Below are 20,546 nucleotides of genomic sequence, written 5' to 3'. Positions count from 1 at the left end.
TTGACGTTTTGCAACTCAAAAAGGACAAAAAATTTAAATGATAAGGTCGTTTTACTGGATAATTGTTTAATGGATCAATTTTCACATGTTTTCCAAGAAATTATCACAAAAGCCTTGTATTAATGTTTATAGGGCTGCTGCAAAATCGTAAACAATTAGAGCATTGTGGTACTGTACGTCTATAACGCATATACGCACTGAAGTTTTAGCAGCAACGGATACACTGCTATAAATTTTGTGCCACTTTAAATAGACTTCCAATAAGGTACTATATGCCATAAAAATTGTGATTCTATTTAAAGAACAGGTAGTACTGGTGTTACGGACATACAATTTGTTTGTACGTCTGTAACGTACATCCGTAACATGAATGAATAACATGTGGAAACCCACTAGTATACTGCTTCTAAATATTGTTCAACAGCTTTATGATAAACTTTGTTTCTTCTTGTCAACAATAAAGTACATAACTGAGTTCAGCTATCTTAAAATGTGGTCACAGAATTTGAGGCAAATTATACTGGAATGACCATAAAATTCTTCCAGATCCACTAGAATCAGTTGGTAGCATCCTTGTTGTTAGTCACCTAACCACCCTCTTTTAAAGGCAAGTGGAAAGTGCCAAGCAGCAAATGAATGTGCTAATCAATTAACGTAGACATTTCTATACGTTATCTGCTGTTTGGCAGAGACTGGAATCCTAGATGTACAGGGTGTATCTCCAGATTGTGATAGTATCTGATCATGATTTGCTTTGAAAATATTTAGGCTACCAACAGCTGTACAACATGCATTAGAACACTGTAATTTGAATCCCAATGCTTGATATTTTCAAAGAAAGGATAAAGGGAATGAACCCTTAACCTAGCTAGTCTGAGTAATCTGCCTCCCAACCCACTTTTGAGATTTCCGTGTACATCTTTTGCACTAAATACTGACCCTTTCTTGACCAGTTGAAATGTGTAAATACTTTTTACAATGTCCTGTTCTAAAATTATATCAGAAATATTTCTTTTAGTGATTCAATGATATGTACAAATTGTGAATGTACGTCTGTAACAATGAAATGGACCATACATATGTGTATATATTAGGGCTGAGCGATACTGCCATTTTAGTATCACGATCGATACTAAAGTCACTATTCACGATACTGAATAGTTCACGAAACTTACAAATAAGTCAATCATAGCTGGTGCCACATAGTGTATTGCTCAGCATTCCTGCAGGAAGTCCTTATAGGTGATAGCAAACTAGCCACTATCATCATTGTTTACAGTAACAGTTATTGTAACACATGCTTTGAGGTTGTTATGGTGTTCACACCTCTCTGCAGGGGAAACCAGATAAGTGGACTTCATCATTTACAAGGATTCTTAGCCAAGCACTGCATAACAAATGGATTTTTAATGACAGTAATGTACAGGCATGGTATCACGATAGTTAATAACAAAACATCGCGATATCGATACTTTCAAAATATCGCGATATATCGCTAAAACGGTAGTATCGCTCAGCCCTAGTATATATGCATATGCCTCACTGTACTGTAATGTGCTTCAAATGTTAGTCACAATGTTAAAATAAGTTATTCTGTGGAGCATCTAAACAATCCCCCTCTCCCTCCAAGATCAGGGATACAGAAGGATACTGTTTTCATTACTACTATACGGAGCTGTATGTATACTGACTGTACTTGTAGTATAACTAAACACACCATCTGTTTTCATGTTTACACACTGTTCATGCATGGTAGCTGTACAACATTTACTGTACAAGTCCTCACTAAGCATTGAGCTTAAGTCTATGTTATAAGCAAACTGAAATCAGAGCTGTATGTCCGTAACGTAAAATTTGTATGTCCGTAACACCATAAAGCAGCTGCTAATTTCATATGAAATAAGAAACATAGTTCTCTTGTACTTAATTATAAAGGCCATCTCTATGGTAAAAATATCTTCAATAAACATTGTGCAATATACTCCCATAGCTCACAGAATTTTAAAGTTTTAACCTTTGTATATATTGGAATTTGAGCAAGTTTCCATGTATGTCTGTAACGCTTAATATTATCCTTTTCTTGAATTAAAATAAGCAAAATATTTTTACACTGTGCTATGGTAAAGATATGGTAGGTATATACATCCTTGTGATATTGGTATGATGAAACAATACTGTGTACAAGTAGAGTAAGCAGAGGAAGTGTACGTCCCTAACAATGAAATTGACTTCAGACGATATCACAGACAGAGTCATCTGCAACTCGGCGATCTCAGACTCGAGTTTATCTCTAGGGCCATTTTTGGTGGTATGGGCTCAGTATTGGTTATGATTTAAGTGACTGATACCATAACCGATACTTTGTATGATGTCATTTAATAACTTTTCAAGATGGCGGCATATGTAGCGAGCGGAATGGATTATAAGCCTTATCCAAAATTACATCACAGACATAAAAATGGCCACTATAGTGGGGGGACTCTTGTGACTTTTGTATGGGCAACTATAGGATGAAGATTTTTGAACAGTCATCTGCATATCTCAGCCAAGAACAAAGATGTCAAGCAGGTATGGTTATAAAGAAAAGGGATGTAACGTTGTTTTGAAAATCAACTGAAAACCACTTCTTCGTACTTATCGTAATGCCTTATAGCCATACCTGCTAGTTAGAGCTTGATAGCTGAGATATGACTTTTCAAAAATCTTCATCCATGCAAAAGCCATGAGAGTCAACCTACTATAGTGGCCATTTTTATGTTTGTGAAATAATTTAGCCATGAATTACTTGAAAGAAGCCAGTGATTATGATTGTTAGTACCAGTCAACATCATGTCTCATTCATTCATCGCATTACAAAGGCATTTGATTGCGTCTCATGTAATACCGTGCATAGCACTTCTACATCAGTAGATTCATTAATTAATTCAGGTGTGGGTGTGTGTGACCCATTCAGAGTCTGGTGAGCAGTGTGTGTTGAGTTAAAATTTTCACAAATCATGTGCTCAGATTCTTCACTAAAGTGCTTAATAACCCTCTCACCACCACAACTACCAGCTATTTCTCTGTTGCACTGTTATATTACTACCTAGAGTCTAGTAAATTGTACAATACCAGACCTACATATTTCTATGATTGTGCAATCAAAATATCAATACATGAGGTGCATGTTGGTATCACAATACAGAATGAGTATCATGATACATTGATATGTATCACAAATTGCTATCATACACTTTCCTCCAAGTTTGCTCCAGTTCATTGACTTGTTACAGTATCACAGCTCACTTGAGATTCCAGAGACCTCTTGTCTACCAAAGAGTCTGCTCACCCTATCTATAATTGTGGTATTGTAAGACATAAATGACAAGACAACCAGCAAAACATGTTCACAGCAATTAATTCACATGGTTGGAACCTGACCAGACTTTATTCCAAGCATTGCTCCTCCTAAATAATAACCTACATTGCTAACTGAAGTTTCTCTAATGTACTAAATAGCTATGACTTTGTTTTCACTGCTGTAAAATAGGAAAAGTCGGCAATAAAAGTTTTATGGACCACTACTTGTGCATACACCTATCCAGTATATGCTGCAAGGTGCAAGTTCTTGCTTGAACAGCATCCTTGTGAAAAATTGGTGAAAAAGTTGTACCTTGCAAAATAAACAATAATACTAAAATATGCTCTTATTCCCTGGTATTATTACTATGGTCTTAGCAATGATTCAGAATTGTAAATACATTTTTAAATAGGTAGCAATCTTACATTACATGAGTAGTTTTTACTAGCACTGATTGTGGAAGAGATTGGATAGTTAATACTGTACTATGTTATGTAACTTGTGTACTAGCACAATTGAAGGGTCAGTGGAAAAGGGGACATGTGCCAATTTAGACTTTCCATTTTCTTAACATTAGAATGGCTTGTTTTAACCATGTAAATAATGTCGTCACTAAGTAATCAACAGAATTTAAAATTTCACAGCAGTCTCAAATTATTTTTGAGAAAATATTACAATAATTCAATTGTCACAAAACCCTGTTTAATACCTGCTACGTGGTCACCTAAGTTTTCAAATGGCACTTGTCCCCTTTTGCTGCTGGCCCCTTCAATTATGTATGTACCTACGTATGTACTTATATACACTGTTGTGTTGCTTTCCAGTTGTTTGCCGCAACCTCACTGCTCCTATAAATGGCATGCTCAATTGTTCATTTGGAGGTGACAGTGTTCCCAATGTTGGGGACACTTGTAGTTACATGTGTGATACTGGTTATATGCTAAATGATACTGCCACAAGGACCTGTCAGAGTGATAGTACATGGACTGGCACTGATGCCGTGTGTAGTAGAGGTAACTTATAGTATTTTACACTTTTTAAGTCAATGAGGTCTTTTGCAGTTACTTGTCTGATGCCTGCTAATCCTATAAATGGAATGCTCGATTGTCCATTGGGAGGTGATGGAGTTCTTTCTTATGAAGATACTTGTACTGCTTCATGTGCAATGGGATATATGGTTACTGGTGATGCTGTGAGGATCTGTCAGAGTGATGGGACGTTTAATGGAACTGAGGCTAATTGTAGTAGAAGTAAGTGAAGCATACCATTTTATAACTCAAGAGTGCTTATTTGTGCTTTTGCTTAAGGTTACGGTATACCGGAACTAATTAACTAACGGGAGTAAATGAAAGAGAAGCATGCTTCGCTGAACAACAAATAATTGACCAATGTACTGAAACACACTGCGATATAATGTTAGTCACAGTACTGTACAATAGTTACTCTTACTATAAATCCAAGTTTTATAGCAAAGCAATGAGCGTGCTACTCACAATACTGCTGCCTAATCGCACTACAATTCACTCGTTTGCGTCAGGTTGTGAATCCAAGGAATGGTCTATGAGCGCGGCTACGCACTTAAATGAAGAAGTAGATCGTTCTCCAGTGACCCATCATAACACTTGAGCAATAGATGACTGACAACAGTTGCATTTTCACCAAAACGTTTGTTTCGACTTCACTGCATGGACAATATCCCTTCGCCAGGGATTCACCTACTTAGCGCCACCATTTTTTTTTGGCAATCAGGCACTACTCCCACCCATCACAGATAACTTGGTGTTACTAGCGAAGGAATACACGGAGGTAAGTGGTAGAAATTTGACGCGAAAGTATAGCAGTCCATTTTGGCAGCACAAAAAACCGCAGTAGGCCACGTCACCGCAAGGGTTTCTACACATTACGTAACTTTGCGCGTAAAGCCATCGTGCCTCCCTTAGGCTATTGCAGCGTTTCTACACACTTTATCAGTAAAATATCGCTATAAAGTAGTAAAGACAGTTAACTACAGACATCTCAATACCCAGCGCTGGTGTATTAAATATTTTAACTAGCGGAGTCACCTCCAATAATACGTAGCTACTAGCTAACTATATACAAAGCTCCATTGCTGTAGTGTATTCACAGTGTGAAGGGCCATCGATCCCATGTATACTACATCATCTGAAATGACAAGTTTATTCATGAGGCAAACAGCCATTGATCCCATGTGTACTACATCATCCGAAATGACAAGTTTATTCATGAGGTAAACAGCCATTGATCCCATGTGTACTACATCATCCGAAATTCTACAGCGCTGCTGGTATAAAGCAAGCTTTTCACACATAGATATACATATAATACAAAATGGGAAGTATTTGAAGGCAAAGGCATCATCGTAATGGACATCGGCATGTTTTCTGCAGCAAAAAGAAGAGGTAAATATGCAATAACGTACTGTATATTCAACTGACAAGTGGTTTACTTGCAGAAAGTCTCCAAAGCGTAGCTCAAATGCAGCACCACAGCCTCATAGTGCAAAACCTTGCATCGTTCAACCCTCTGTTTCTTTAGTCACAGAGCCATCTGTTGTTGAATCCTCAGTTGTGGAACCACTTGTCACAGAGCCATGCCCTACAAACAGTCAGTCTCACAAAGAACATGAAGGTGCTGCTGAATGTAGGATAGTAAATCTGCAGCTATTAAGCCAATACATAAAGGAAGTAACACAACATGTCATACAGTGCTTACCTTGCCAGGGGATGGCAGACTCCACTGATGCAGTTACCATCACTGAAGAGAAAGACCGCGATGGACTAGCTTCAATCATGAGCTGCAAATTCAATGGCTGTGGTCAGCAGATCACTTTTTTAACATCAACCAAAACAACTGGTCTAACTGGCAGAGCACACTGGACAAATAACTTAGCAGCTGTTTGGGGACAAATGACAATAGGTGGTGGGTCCAATTCACTGGAAAAATCAATAAGTGTTCTTGGTGTTCCAGTAATGACGAAGTCATCATTCATCCACACAGAACAAGTCATTGGCAAATGGTGGTGGACAATTTTGGAGGAGTCTATGATAACTGCAGGGAAAGAAGAAAAGCAAATTGCAATACAAAAAAACAGCTATCATGGAGATTACCCAGCTATAACAGTCATCGTTGATGGGGGATGGTGCAAACGCACACACAAGCATTCATACAATGCCTTTTCTGGAGTTGGTATCATTTTTGGAAAAGAAACAAAGAAGCTTTTGTATGTTGGTGTACGAAACAAGTTTTGTGCGGTATGTGCTAAGGGTGGTGACAAGGAACACGAATGCTTTAAGAATTGGTCTGAATCATCATCCTCCATGGAGTCAGACATTATATTGGAAGGGTTTCGCATAGCTGAAAAACAGCATGGTTTATGCTACACCAACTTTATTGGTGATGGTGACAGTTCAGTCCAGTCCACATCGAGAGACAATGTCCATGAATGGGGACGTGACATAACCAAACAAGAATGTGCAAACTATGCTGTAAAGTGTTTCAGGTCTTCCTTAGAGAATTTAGTGAAAACCAATTCTCATTACAAGGGTAGACATAAGCTTACGAAAAGCATGCGAAAAAGACCGGCTTCATCAGCTAGATGTGCAATCATAATGAGGAGCAAAGATGTAGCAGAAAAGAAAAGCGATCACGCAACCGCTTCCAAACATTTGCAAGAAGACATTTTGAGCTGTGCATTACCTGCTTTGGAAGCCATCACAAATGCAAAGCTGATTACTGCAAAACAGTCCAGCATCTGAATGCCATTCAACAGTCAGCAACCACAATCCCATCTACTGATACTTTAGTACCTACAGATTCTTTGGATACAACGTTATCACCTTTGGACACCACTGTATTTTCTACTACCTCATCTGATACGACTGATGACTCACTTCAAGATATTACATACGACACCTTACCAGCAGTTGAGAGGGATGTAGAAATTGACATCATAGACACAGTGGTGCTAGAACAGCTGACAGCATGGGAGGATGCAACTGCTGATGACCAGGCTGAACCTGTTAATGCGACTTGAGATCCACCTGTACCACTCGATGAACAGATGATCTGTGACATACAGAAGATTGCTAGTAAACTAGCAGCGAAGTCCAGTCAGCTTATAGGTAAGATACAAACATATATAGGAAATTCAACATGTTGTTATCTCTGTTACTCATCTAGGAAATTTTACAACTAATTTGGCAGAAGGCCACATGCACATCTGCAGCAAATTTGATGGCGGTAAACAGATCAACCGTTCTCAAAGTGGGTCCTGGCAAGGAAGATGTGCTGGTGCTGCACTGAGGGTCAATGAAGGGCCAGAATGGGGACCAGCATGCTGGACTAAGGTGACACAATCTCAAGCAAGTGAATGTTTCAAGTCTGTCTCGGCTGCTAAAGCCAAACAAATTTACAATGATTGTAAACGAAAAGCTACAGATGATGCTAAACATAAAAGAAAGCAAAAAAGAAATGACGGTGGCAACTCATTACAAGCCCGTCTAGATTATTCACGATATGATAACAACGGGCCAAATGCCAGAGAAGTTCCCTCAGACATCTCAAATTCAAACCTACATGAACTAATGATTAGGTACTACAATGCTCAGGTAAAAGTAACTGAAGCCTCAGCAGAATCAATATGAGCACAACAGAACAAGGTAGCAGCAGGAGATGGCATTCAGAGAGGCGAAACAGAATCACGTCATCAAATGTCGGCCAGATAGCCAAGAGAAAAACAGTACCAAAGTTGCTGCCATTGTCAAAAAACTATTATATTCGAATTTTCGTGGAAGCAAAGCCACTGAGTGGGGGATTCAACAAGAAGAAACCAGCAGAGAAAAATACAAGGATCTAAAGCTGACTACTTCAGCTGACTACTCAGTTGTACAGTGTGGCTTGGTAGTTTGTGTTCAACATCCCTGGCTTGCAGCTAGTCCAGATGGCTTGGTTTATGATCCCACAAGTAACCCACCAGAGGGCTTAGTTGAGTTCAAAAATCCTTACTCTGCTAGGGACAAAACGTTGTTACAAGTGGCAAGCTCTAAGACCTTTTGTCTTCAACTTGATAAACAAGGCAAACTTACTTTAAAACCTAACCATGATTACTACTACCAAATACAATGTGCTATGTTTTGCACAAAGCGTAAGTGGTGTGATCTGGTGGTAATGACTATGGATCTACATATAGAAAGGATTTATTTTGACTTAAACTTTTGTGAAAAATTTCTTCCTAAGCTACGTGAATTCTACTTCACATCAATTTTGCCAGAGTTGGCATCTGAGCAGGGTGTAATACGTGAACCACACCAGTGGTTAACAGATGAATGGACAGAAACTTATTTACAATTGGACATGAATTAGTGTATTTATTTATATTATTGTATTTATACTATTTAATTTTATTAAAATAATTGTTCTACTAATGACACAGAATGTTACGCTCCACATAACCCAAGTTGGATAGTGGGTGGGAATTTGTAGTGGAATTGTAGAGGGATCGTAACCCTCAGGGTAGACAAATTTGTAATTTGAATAGCCATTATCAATGAATTCCGAGGTAAAGAGCATGAATTAGTGGGGTTTGTAACTCAAAGTTGTCCCCAAGCGTGGAAATTTGTCATCTATTCTTTGCAAACCCCACCAAACCTTAAACACATGACATTGATAGGTGCAACCTAGACATAATGCTGAATACAGAAAAATCCTATGTATACCCATGTGGTGACTTTATCAGACCCCCAACAGCATCTATGCCATGTATCAAGCATGTATGTACAAAGGAGCCACAACAACTGAGATGTAGAACTTACTCTACATTCAGCCAAACCTTAAACACATAACGTAGTAAAATCCATGTACCTTTTATAGCTACCTACACTGGCATAGCTAAATGACAACTGCTTAAATCACAGATTACTTTATTTACATATATTAAACAAACCTTTTCCTTCCCATTTTTCTAATCTTCTCTTAGTAATGCACACTCTAGCGAAACAGCTTGCCACTGGTTTTCCATCTATTACCAAGGTCACCTTTATAGTTATAAACCAATCCTGCACAGGAATTTAGCAGATAGAGAACCAAATGAATGGCTAGTGCACTCTTCGCGCAATCACTGTCCATTGATTACATAATGCATGATGCAATCTTAGGTATGAATAAATTTTAAAGCCATATGAATCGAATTCCTGGTTAACCAATGTTTCCGGTATACCGTAACCTTAAGCCTATTTGACAAGTCATTTTTATACAGACACCTGTACAATGCCTACTGATCCAATGAATGGAATGATAAATTGTTCACTGGGAGATGATGGAGTTCTTTCTTTTGAAGATACTTGTACCCTTACATGTGCAATGGGGTATATGGTAATTGGTGCTGCCATGAGGACCTGCCAGAGTGATGGGACATTTAGTGGAACTGAGGCTAATTGTAGTAGAAGTAAGAAAATATATGTTATAACTCAAGAGTACTTCTTTGTGCTTCTGCTGAAGCCTATTTGACAAGTCATTTTCATGCAGCTCCCTGTACAGTGCCCACTGATCCAATGAATGGAATCTTTCTTTTGAAGATACTCATACCCTTACATGTACTAATGGGTATATGGTTAATGCCGTATAGCAGAAAATTTTCGAAAGGTTAAATTTTCGAAAAAGAGTGCTTGATTGGAAATTCGAAAAAATATTTTCGAAACAATGCCTCTTTACCGTGCCGCACAGTAGATAATTAATTCACAGAGGAAACTAACAGTGCATGGTTGCGTTCATCACATACATAGCTGCTTTGATTGTTCAGTATAGCTAAATAAGCGCCCAATCTAGCTTTGATAGAATCTCGTCTAGCTACCCTAGAGTCTTCCTTAATTTGTAGGTTGAACCATGTTGCTTGGCGGACTTCGCCTCAGAGGCCTGCGGATTGAACCATAGCTAAGTACATGGCGTCTTTCAGCCCATATAGATGTTTGCTGATAATTATAGTCTTTCCTAGTAATTTCTGGTCTCTCGAGCTCTTATAGGCTTCAAGACTCGTGGCGTCATTCGTGCTCACTCATATACACGCGCATGCATGGTATCTATAGCTATAGCTATATGGCTAGCTGCCCCAGTGCCTAGCTATATAGACTAATACATTAGGCCTATAGCTAACTGATATTAGTAGAAACTATGCATGCGTGCACTCGCAAAAATCATTCATATATATACCTAACCATACTTTCTTTGATTGTCATTTCAAAGCCGGGATGTATACTATTTTCGAAAAAATATTTTCGAAAACACATTGTTATTTTCGAATTTTTCGAATATTTAACCTTTCGAAAATTTCCCGCTATACGGTGGTAGTGTAGTGAGGACCTGTCAGAGTATGATCATTAAGTGGTACCATATGCCTAAAAGTGTAATAAAGGTGTACCTTATAAGTTACACTTGTGTGTTAATCAAATCGTACAGTCCCTTGTTTTGTGTGATTAAAAAAATCACAAGTGAAATTTGTTCTCACAACTACTGCCTAAACCATCTACAAACTTGGCGAAGTATCAAGGTACACCTTTTCAGAGGTCACGTTAATGGATAACTAGTGCTTTTGTTGGATCGGACACTATGTCCGCACAAAGTCGTACTTGGTCAGACATTTGCTAGTAATAGTCAGAAATTGTCCAATGTAATTTCTCTGTAATGTTATTCATGCTTTAAAACTATTAGCTTGCTACTACTGTGGTTAATTCACTGGTGAACGGCATCATCTACCATCGCATGTTTACTGTTATACAGAGCATGCCCTGACTAGCCACACACACCATCTCCTTTCTCGCTAAATAACTTCAAAGTTATGTACCACAGACCATGGTATAGGCATCGGGTAAGTGTTACTATGCAATAGTACACTTTGAATTTTCACGATCCAGGGTTTATGGAGTTGTTAAGTAATGTTGTAGTCCACAGGTGTGTGTTTTCACTACTTTCCATGTTGTTATCAGTGAAAAGGAAAGCATAGAATTGTTCTAAAAAGTGAGAAATGGTTTGAACCAAAGTGGTTAGCACTAGGTTATTCATTGGCCAAGAGGACATGATATCCTGGGTTGTGGAGTAGTGGAGGAGGAAGAGCCATCAATTCCTGACCATCTGTATGACGATGATGACACACTAGAACTAGCAAGTTATTTTAAAAATTGGCTTGAAACTTTAGGTGAAAAATGAAGACATCTTAATTCACAAAACTTTGTATGCTACTATAGATGAAACAATATGGGTAAACTCTATATTGTGCATTGTTTTTAAAAATATTGCTGTATTGCAATATTATGAATAAGAGCTTTGGTGATGTTGAAATGTGATAAAGTGAATGTTACACTTGTAAATAACTCATATTACATGTATGCTGTACCAGTATACCCACAAGTCAAGCAATCATCAGTAAACACATTTACAAGTACACTAGTGCTATATTCAGTGCTACATGTTCAGGGTGTAGCTTCTGGTCATCGTTAAATCATCACTTATTACTTTCTGGTGCCTTTGCTGTTGAGGGTCCAGATAAAATGGCACTAAATACACTTTTGTTCCTATATATATGGGCAAGATTTAGTGCCACTGAGCACTAAATCTCCCCTATAATACATGTGGGATGAAGCACTATACTCAAATATTATTTCTTGCCCTTATATGTAGGAAAGATTTAGTGCTAAGGTGCACTAAATGTTCCCTACAATGTAGTAGGCAAAATATTGTTCAATGAAGCACTAATTATTCCCTACATTGTTGTAGGCATAAAATAATACTTCATAAAATAATACTTCATAAAATAATACTTCATTATTAACACTCCACCTTGTTTAGAGCTAAAAATATTTCTCAGTGTCCTGTTTACTCCTTGAATGCTAGTTGACATGTCTGGCAGAGAAAGGTGTTGGTATTAGCTAAAAGTATTATCGTAGGTTATCACCCATAGTCTCAGACTTGGGTGGTATTTAAAATATGTTACTGGGATACAACTGCTTTATATTCATAACTTGCTTGATTTTTTTTTGCTAAAGTCTATAACTTTATGCATGCATGTATGGAAGAAATTATTTAAACAATTATAGCTACAGCCTATACCAGCAGATACATATTGCAATAAAAATGTCTAGGTGCCTTTCGACTGATTATAATTTTTGTTATAATTACCATATCTGTTGGTTAGAGCTTGCCATCTTGGCCCAAGGTGTGATTGTTCTTCCTTACTGTTCCCCGTGCAATTTGCAGGCGTGCACCTGGCACTGCAGGCTGTCAAGGGCACACGCCTGGTTTACTATAATTGTTTCCAGAAAGAAACGTACATGTGTGTACATGTGTGTCTGTCTGCACCCATGTGAGCTAATGGTTTTGTGTCAAAAGCAGTCTATGTGTTAGAAATGGAGGCAGCATAAGAACTATACTGTACACCGGCAAACTTTGACGAGGGTAAACTTTGATGAATCTGCTCTTAGGCAAAGTTGACGAAATAAACTTTGACGAATTGTTTGAAATCACCAATAAGAACCTGGGCACTTATTTTATGTTGACGAAATAAATTTTGACAAATTCACTTTGATTCGTCAAAGTTTCCCTTTGTCAAAGTTTCCCAGTGTACGGTATTAAGCGCCTATATAGTCAGGTAAGTTTTGCTCTTGCTCTAAGGCAGTTTAGGCATGGCAGCTTTCTAAAACTTTGTGAACGTTTTGTTGTGGGTTCTATGGGTGTTTAAAAATGACAAAACTACACTACCAGCTTCCTGAGTTACTAGGAATAGTGTAGCACTTTGAGTTGGAATTGAGGGCGTGTCCAGCTAGTATGTGTATGAAAACCAGGGCTGAATAGTTTTCTTCGAAAACACGTTAACCAAGCTATACTTCTCTTCATGCATTTGTGGGTTTAACTATATTGCAAGTTGAGCGTTCCTTAGTAACCATTTCATATTTTGCAGTAATTACAATTATTATGTAATTAGTATTATTATGTAATTAGTATTTCATGGAATGCTAATTTGTATTAGTTAATTTAAATGGTTTCTATGTAACCGTAATCCTGCTGTCCCAACTATGTTGGCCTTTATGTGTCTTGTGACATCATGGATAAGTGCAACTCCATTTATATTTGTATGTATATACGCATAGCAAGAATCAACCATGGGATTCCATGTAACATTAAATTGTGTATCCAAGAAAGAAGCAGACCTATATGCAAAGAAGTTGCTATAGTGATAAATATGCATACTTACAAGAAGTACTAAACTCTCATTTTTAAAACTAAGTAAACTACTATAACCCATAGTCACATGTTTACAATATGTTATACCAGGAATCAAAGGGTACTACTGCCTTAGCATCAAAGGTAGAAGGCTGTTATGAGGTTGTATGGAAAATAAAGTACAAGCAGTTGAAGTATTGCAACTAAAACAGCAACAATTCACTATGATCACTTCAATAGAATTTAGTGCCTGAGCACAATATAGTTCCTACACTAATGTAGGGAAGATTTAGTGCCTGGAGCACAATATAGCTCCTACACTAATGTAGGGAAGATTTAGTGCCTGGAGCACAATATAGTTCCTACACTAATGTAGGGAAGATTTAGTGTTGAGCACAATTCATCTCCTACACTAATGTAGGGAAGATTTAGTGCCTGGAACACAATATAGTTCCTACACTAATGTAGGAAAAATTTAGTGTTGAGCATAATTCATCTCCTACATTACTGTAGGGAAGATTTAGTGCTTGTGGCACTAAATCTCCCCTATAGTAGTGTAGGAAATGAACCCCTTTTAGTGCCATTTTGTACGGAACCTGCTGTTGAATAATAATTCACAAGCCTTGCAGCTCTGTGGTATATTGCAATACATCAATAACAATACTGTGTTGTATTGTGGTAGAAAATATTGCAATGTAATGATATATTGTAATATTGTTGCATCCCTGTATGCTACACTAAAGTATACAGGCTATCACAGCAGCTTTTAAGGCGTAGATTAAGTTGTACACTAGCAAAGTTTTGTGCTACCCTAAAATAGCACGTTAAGCGTGTGGGTTGAAACAATTCGTTTTGTTTTGTGTGGCTGGACTTGGTTGGTTCAGTGCCACCTTAAGTAAAGTACAAGTATTGAATTATCTGAGTACAAGTACTCTAGTTGAAATCAAGGGAATGCTAAAGTGAAGTACAATTGATCTTTTAGTAAAAGGATCCAAAAATACATTGTGTTGTAAAATCCAACCTGTATATTGACATACAGTACGTCACACACATGTGGCATTTTGTGTGTAATGCCAAATGTTGTTCTGTGTGGGTAAAGCAAATACCACGCATGATAAAACTATTGCCATGCGTGGATGGCTGGTTGCACCTAAAGTCACATGTGGATACACACATTGATGATACCACAGGTACATGTACGCTATTCCCTGCTAATGTGTCGTGGCATGGTTGTTATGCGTTTTTCATAGTGCTAGCTACTTAGCTATCCATCTACACCTGCAGCTATACTGATAAATATATAATTCCTACTCTAGTGTCATGCTAGTTGTTAGCATAGCTATGCTAAAGTACAGCAGGTGGTGGAGTAACTTAGTTCTTACAGCCTACAAATATGCATCCTTTAAAAGTCTGTTCATTGGGCTACTTAAAGAAGGTAAGCGATAAACCGAGTCTCAATGTTTCAAAATTCTTGCCACGTATTTAGGTTTGATTGTGAGTTTACTCACGTAAGTCATATGTAGCCTGATAGAAAAATTTTAACGGTAAATTGAATGGAAGTTGTTGCAAGGTGATAGGAGCAACCACCATCGAGTTATTGACCATTTTATGTAGGTATGTAAAGGGTTTGCATGTTTAATTCTGCGGGTTTAAGGATTAAGGTAAACAAACAAGTATAATACAATTAGTAATACCATACCTGTTTCACTGCCCATACAAAAGTCTCAATAGTAGCAGTGAAATTTATCCAGTATTTCACTGACAGCAGTGAAAAAGTTGTAATTGATATTTCATTGGCTAGAATTTATGTTAACAATGTAGCGCTAATTAGTGTTGATGCATGTTTAGTACATAGTGACAAATTGCATACATAGCACGCTAACCCACAGCATGTGTATATACAGCGAGTATGGGGAATAGCATGGGTAGCAGTAAAGTTTGGGATAAATACCACTCTTGTTGTATTGGAAATGGTAAATTTCCAATACAACAAGAGTGGTATTTATCCCAAATTTCACTGCTACCCATGCTAATACTAGTACAAATTTTACAGGGATTATAGAAATTAAAAGTAGTGAAACAATTAATTAAAGGGATGTAGTCTACAATTCCATACTTTCTCCTAACACTTACATGCATTTGTAATATTATTCCGTCACAGTACTGCCTCCACAATTTGTTACTCACCCATCACCACAAAGTGTTAACCTCACACAAACTGCCACATTCACATGTTCTGCTACTGGTTATAATGTCCAGTATGAATGGAGAATTGGATCAGGATCATTTCCTGATAAAGTAACTGGTATAAACACCAATACCCTGGAGATCCCAGATGTGAGATCATCTGATGATAACACATACACTTGTGTGGCAAGTACTGAGGGAGGGAGTGATACATCAAATGCTACTAGACTGACAGTTACTGGTATGACTATGATGATGTTGTTAGGTAATAGTGTGAATGTTGTATTGGTGGTACAGGTCTACCAGAGGTGACTGTGATGCCATCCAGTCAGAGTGTAGAGGTGATACACACTGCCATGTTCACTACCACAGTGAGTGGTGTAGGAGTGAAGAACTTCACATACCAGTGGAGACACAATGGAACAAACATTACTGGAGAGACTGGAGACACTCTGATGATCACTAATGTGATGGAGAGTAATAGTGGAGACTATGAGTGTATTGTTACTAATGAGTATGGAGATAGTGATACATCTGATGTAGTTGTATTGATGGTTACTAGTGAGTTGTCTGTTTAGTTGCACATGTTGATTAGTGTAATTATTAGGAGTACCACCTGTTATTACTACTCACCCAATGAACACAACAGTTACCTTAGTAAATGATACCACAAGTGTGTCACTAACTTGTGAGGTAGATGGAGCAACATCATATAATTGGGAGAGACAGAGTGGTAGTATTCCATCTGGTGCTACTGGAGTGAACACTAATACTCTCACTATTATTAACCTAACACCAGAAGATGCTGGTAACTACCGATGTGTAGCTACTAATGCTAGTGGGAGTAGTGAATCTGACTATGGTAATCTGACTATTAATGGTGAGTTTCTCCTTATAGAATATATGTATATGTGTACCTGTCCCAAAGCACTTAAAACTGACTGTCTCAGCCTGTCAAATGATTCCTTTAAAAGTCATGATAGAAAATATTGATAAGTATCATGAACCACGATACTAGGAATCGCCAATGTTTTTTTTTGCAAAAATCCTAATAGAACGCACACCTAAAAACCACCTTGAAAAGCATCCTTCAACTCAAAACAACCCTCTGGTGGTTCTTTGCAATGAGTATTGGTCCAGTAGTAAGTATCAAGTGAAAAGGAAACAGTATGTGAATTTCAGACAAAACTGAAATATGCCCGTTTGTTCATATTATTATTCTTCTTATTATTCATATTACCGTATAGTAAAAAACTTTGGCGGTAAAAAAGTGTGACAAAACCCCTCTGTTAAACTTTGGCGATTGAAATGATATTCGCTAAAGTTTTTTACTGTGTGGTACGTAAGGATATTAAATGACAAGGTGTCAACTCATCAGTTAAGTAGTGTAGTAAGTGTATAGGTAGCTAGCGTTGTTGTAGCAGTACTTTTGTAGCTACCGATCTGACGACGTGGTAGCAAAGAAGCGTACTTTGCTATCTCCTGCGATTCAGAGAGCGACCGTATTTACTTTTCCAGTGAACTCCAGTAGCAGAGGTTATCACGTATATCAAAGTATTTGGCCAAATCCATTGCAAGACGATGAACTAGCTGACGCGTGCGAACGGGAAACCGGTTGGAAATTCTATCCTGGAGTGCTTACACTGAACAGTGGGACAAATCCCTAGGAAGATTTCCAAAGTCAGCTCGATCTTTATTGCGTGGTGGTACGAGCTGGCCATCATCTCAAGCTCTTTTTACTCAATGTGCTCGTGTGATAATCTAAAATAATTGGCAAAAAAAAACTTTGACGAATTGGATGCTATTCGCCATATTCGTCAAAGTTTTTCACTATATGGTATTATTATTCTTTCACAGGCATAGCGAAGTTTACAAGGAGAATCCTGGGATAAAAAGTAACAAGGCTTGCTGAATGGATCATTATGTGTGTCCATGACCTATTTTTGGTTTCGTTTTCGGATGGAAACAGCCCAAACCGGGCCGTTTCTTCTTGCCAAAATGCCATTACGTCCAAGAAGCCATACCAAATCACGCTCAACATTAGGTTTTTTGATGTGCACTGCTTGTGGCTAATAGAATCTGTCTTTATTAAACTCAGTATAGACCAGGAAGCTTAATCTGGGCTGATGACTTTGTTGCAAGGTGGTTTTTTCGCTCCGTGATTATTGTATGTGGGTGGGTTATCCAGATTAAATACTCTAATAGAGCAGTCATGTAAATACTCTAATAATGCAGTCAAGTGTATAACAACAATCCTTGCACTGAATTTGACAGCTATTAAAGGCACCAGTAATGTACATTGTAGCTCATATTGGGAAACTCTCAGTCTGTATGCACATTGCAATTTGATCAGTTTCATGTTTGTACTGAAACATTAATGGCATTACTATGCAGAATGCAAAATTATACTATTCACCACAGTCTTCATTATCAATCAAAGAAATCCATGTTAATTTATACACATGATATTGTAGTCAATAGCATGAGAAGACATTGCTGAGGAGATGATATGTTCCAACAACTTGCAGCAAATACTAGTCAATGATATAGGTCTATAGTTCGATGGATTAGTGCACGGGCCTTTCTTGTGCACTGGTGTTACATATGCCCTCTTCCAGTCTGAAGGGAGTTCACCCTGATGTATACATAATGCAGTCAAGTGTATAACAGCAATCCTTGTACTGAATTTGCAGCTATTAAAGGCATCAGTAATGTAAATTGTAGCTCATATTAGGAGACCCTCAGTCTGTATGCACATTGCAATTTGATCATTTTCATGTGTGTACTGAAATGTTGACGATGTTACTGTGCAGAATGCAAAATTACACTATTCACAACAGTTTTCTTTATAATCCATTACTGGGTTAATAAAAAGTATACAAACTAGATGAATAAAAAAATAGAAATTTTAAAATGGGAACAGGGACCGCTGAAAAAAGCCACAAAACAAGAAGGGATTGCTGGAGTGGTAATGTAAACCACAAATCCCTATTTTGACTCACTTCAAAATGACAGAGCATGTTACTAAAAATTTATGACAGAGAGTCAAAATAGGGATTTGTGGTTTACATTACCACCCCAGCGATCCCTTCTTGTTTTGTGGCTTTTTTCAGCGGTCCCTATTCCCATTTTAAAATTTCCAATTTTTTATTCATCTATCTTTATAGTTAGTGGTTCTCACATCAAATCTAGTTAGTAGTTAGGTGGCTTAGCATAAAATTATAGACACAACTGCAAGCAGTCCAGTTGGCCAAAAAAGTCTTATCTATTCTGGGAAGCCGTCCAAGACTCAAAAATACCGTATAGAGGGAAACATTGGCAATTGGCTACAAATTCACCACCAAAGTTTAATCAGCCATTTACTCGTAACACATCAGATTAGCATCTTTATTTGAGCTTGAATTTGCCAAAGTTTATTTCGCAAAATGTAATTTGGCTTGTTATTTGCCAAAGTTTAGCCCCACCAAAGTTTCCCTTTGTACGATATGTATTTTTTACAATTGTTGGTAATAGTAATTTAAAACTTCAATGCATCTCATAGTAGTGATGTGCGATATGTGATATATATCAAAATATCGTGATAATCTTTTTATATCGTGATGTTATATAGAATCTTAATATCATGATATAAGCCTAGGTATAGATTTTAGCTATAATTAGAGAATAATGTATCCAAGATGTCATTGTACATTGTACTTTTTTGATAAAAGAGCTTGCAATGTTGTATGCTAGTCATGTACCATGTTGTATTGTACTTCTAGTACATCACTGCTACAAGTGTCATCAGTATAAATACACAAGATGAGTGTTGAGTTTGTATATCGTGATATATATATTAATACCATACCTGTTTCACTTCACTGCCCATACAAAAGTCTCAATAGTAGCAGTGAAATTTATCCTGTATTACACTGGTAGCAGTGAAAAAGTTGTAATTGCAATTTCATTGGCTAGAATTTATGTTAACAATGCAGCGCCAATTAGTGTTGACGCGTGTTTAGTACATAGTGACAAATTGCGTACAATGCTAATGCACAGCATGTGTATCTGGGTAGCAGTGAAATTTGGGATAAATACCACTCTTGTTGTATTGGAAATGGTAAATTTCACTCGGCTTCGCCTCGTGAAATTTATCCCCATTTCCAATACAACACTTGTGGTATTTATCCCAAATTTCACTGCTACCCATGCTATTACTGGTACATATCGTATCGTGATATATTGTGTGTGCTATAATTGTGATAGGGAAATATCCTATATCGCACACCACTATCTCATAGCATGTACGCATTGATTTGAATCCTCAAAATATATAATAAACTCATGGATGCAGTTACAGTATACACGATCTTGAAATGTGGCTCATTTGTAGACCCGCAGTTGTGTTTCAAAATCTTTTTATTCCAACGATATTTACAGTTATAAAATCTAAATTTCCACCATAAATTCTCTGTAGAAGCCGTTAAAGTATAGTGTCTATTACAACCCTCTTCTGAACTTGTGATAGAGCCAAACCACACAGGGAGTTTGTAAAACGTGGAATATGGAATAATGAAATTGCGGAATAACAGATTAAGCAAAATTTATCTTTTGCAGAGTTATATATTCTATCTTGTAACAGCTCTGCATGGCACACCACAGTGTTGGATAAACAGCAGCTGGTCAAGCATTAAATAGGATGAGCACACAACCAATAATCCTAGAACGATCTGCCTTTGCTTAACTTATCTACACTCTTGATTCAAACCTGAATAGTTTTGAAATTTATTTAAAGATAAACACAACCACTCGA

The 20,546-nt window shown here is 37.5% G+C and overlaps 1 protein-coding gene and 1 long non-coding RNA gene across 2 annotated transcripts in view; one reads left to right on the top strand and one right to left on the bottom strand.

The window, feature by feature from the left end:
* Window positions 1-20,546, top strand: part of LOC136255751 (tyrosine-protein phosphatase Lar-like) — a 156,839-nt gene that overhangs the window by 35,960 nt on the left and 100,333 nt on the right. The window contains exons 5-10 of the mRNA XM_066048627.1: window positions 4,165-4,353; window positions 4,402-4,590; window positions 9,615-9,803; window positions 15,729-15,995; window positions 16,052-16,315; window positions 16,362-16,634. Of these exons, the coding sequence (XP_065904699.1) occupies window positions 4,165-4,353; window positions 4,402-4,590; window positions 9,615-9,803; window positions 15,729-15,995; window positions 16,052-16,315; window positions 16,362-16,634 (1,371 nt within the window). The remainder of the gene's footprint in view (window positions 1-4,164; window positions 4,354-4,401; window positions 4,591-9,614; window positions 9,804-15,728; window positions 15,996-16,051; window positions 16,316-16,361; window positions 16,635-20,546) is intronic.
* On the bottom strand, window positions 5,812-6,546 carry LOC136256747 (uncharacterized). Its single transcript, XR_010701630.1, has 2 exons — window positions 6,074-6,546; window positions 5,812-6,021 (listed from the first exon to the last, which is right to left on the bottom strand). It is a non-coding gene; the product is annotated as an uncharacterized lncRNA (long non-coding RNA).

Source organism: Dysidea avara, chromosome 5 (assembly GCF_963678975.1).
Source record: "Dysidea avara chromosome 5, odDysAvar1.4, whole genome shotgun sequence".
In the NCBI taxonomy this organism is placed as follows: domain Eukaryota; kingdom Metazoa; phylum Porifera; class Demospongiae; order Dictyoceratida; family Dysideidae; genus Dysidea; species Dysidea avara.
Note: the sequence above shows the minus strand (reverse complement) of the source record. Positions and strands in the feature narration are given on the sequence as shown.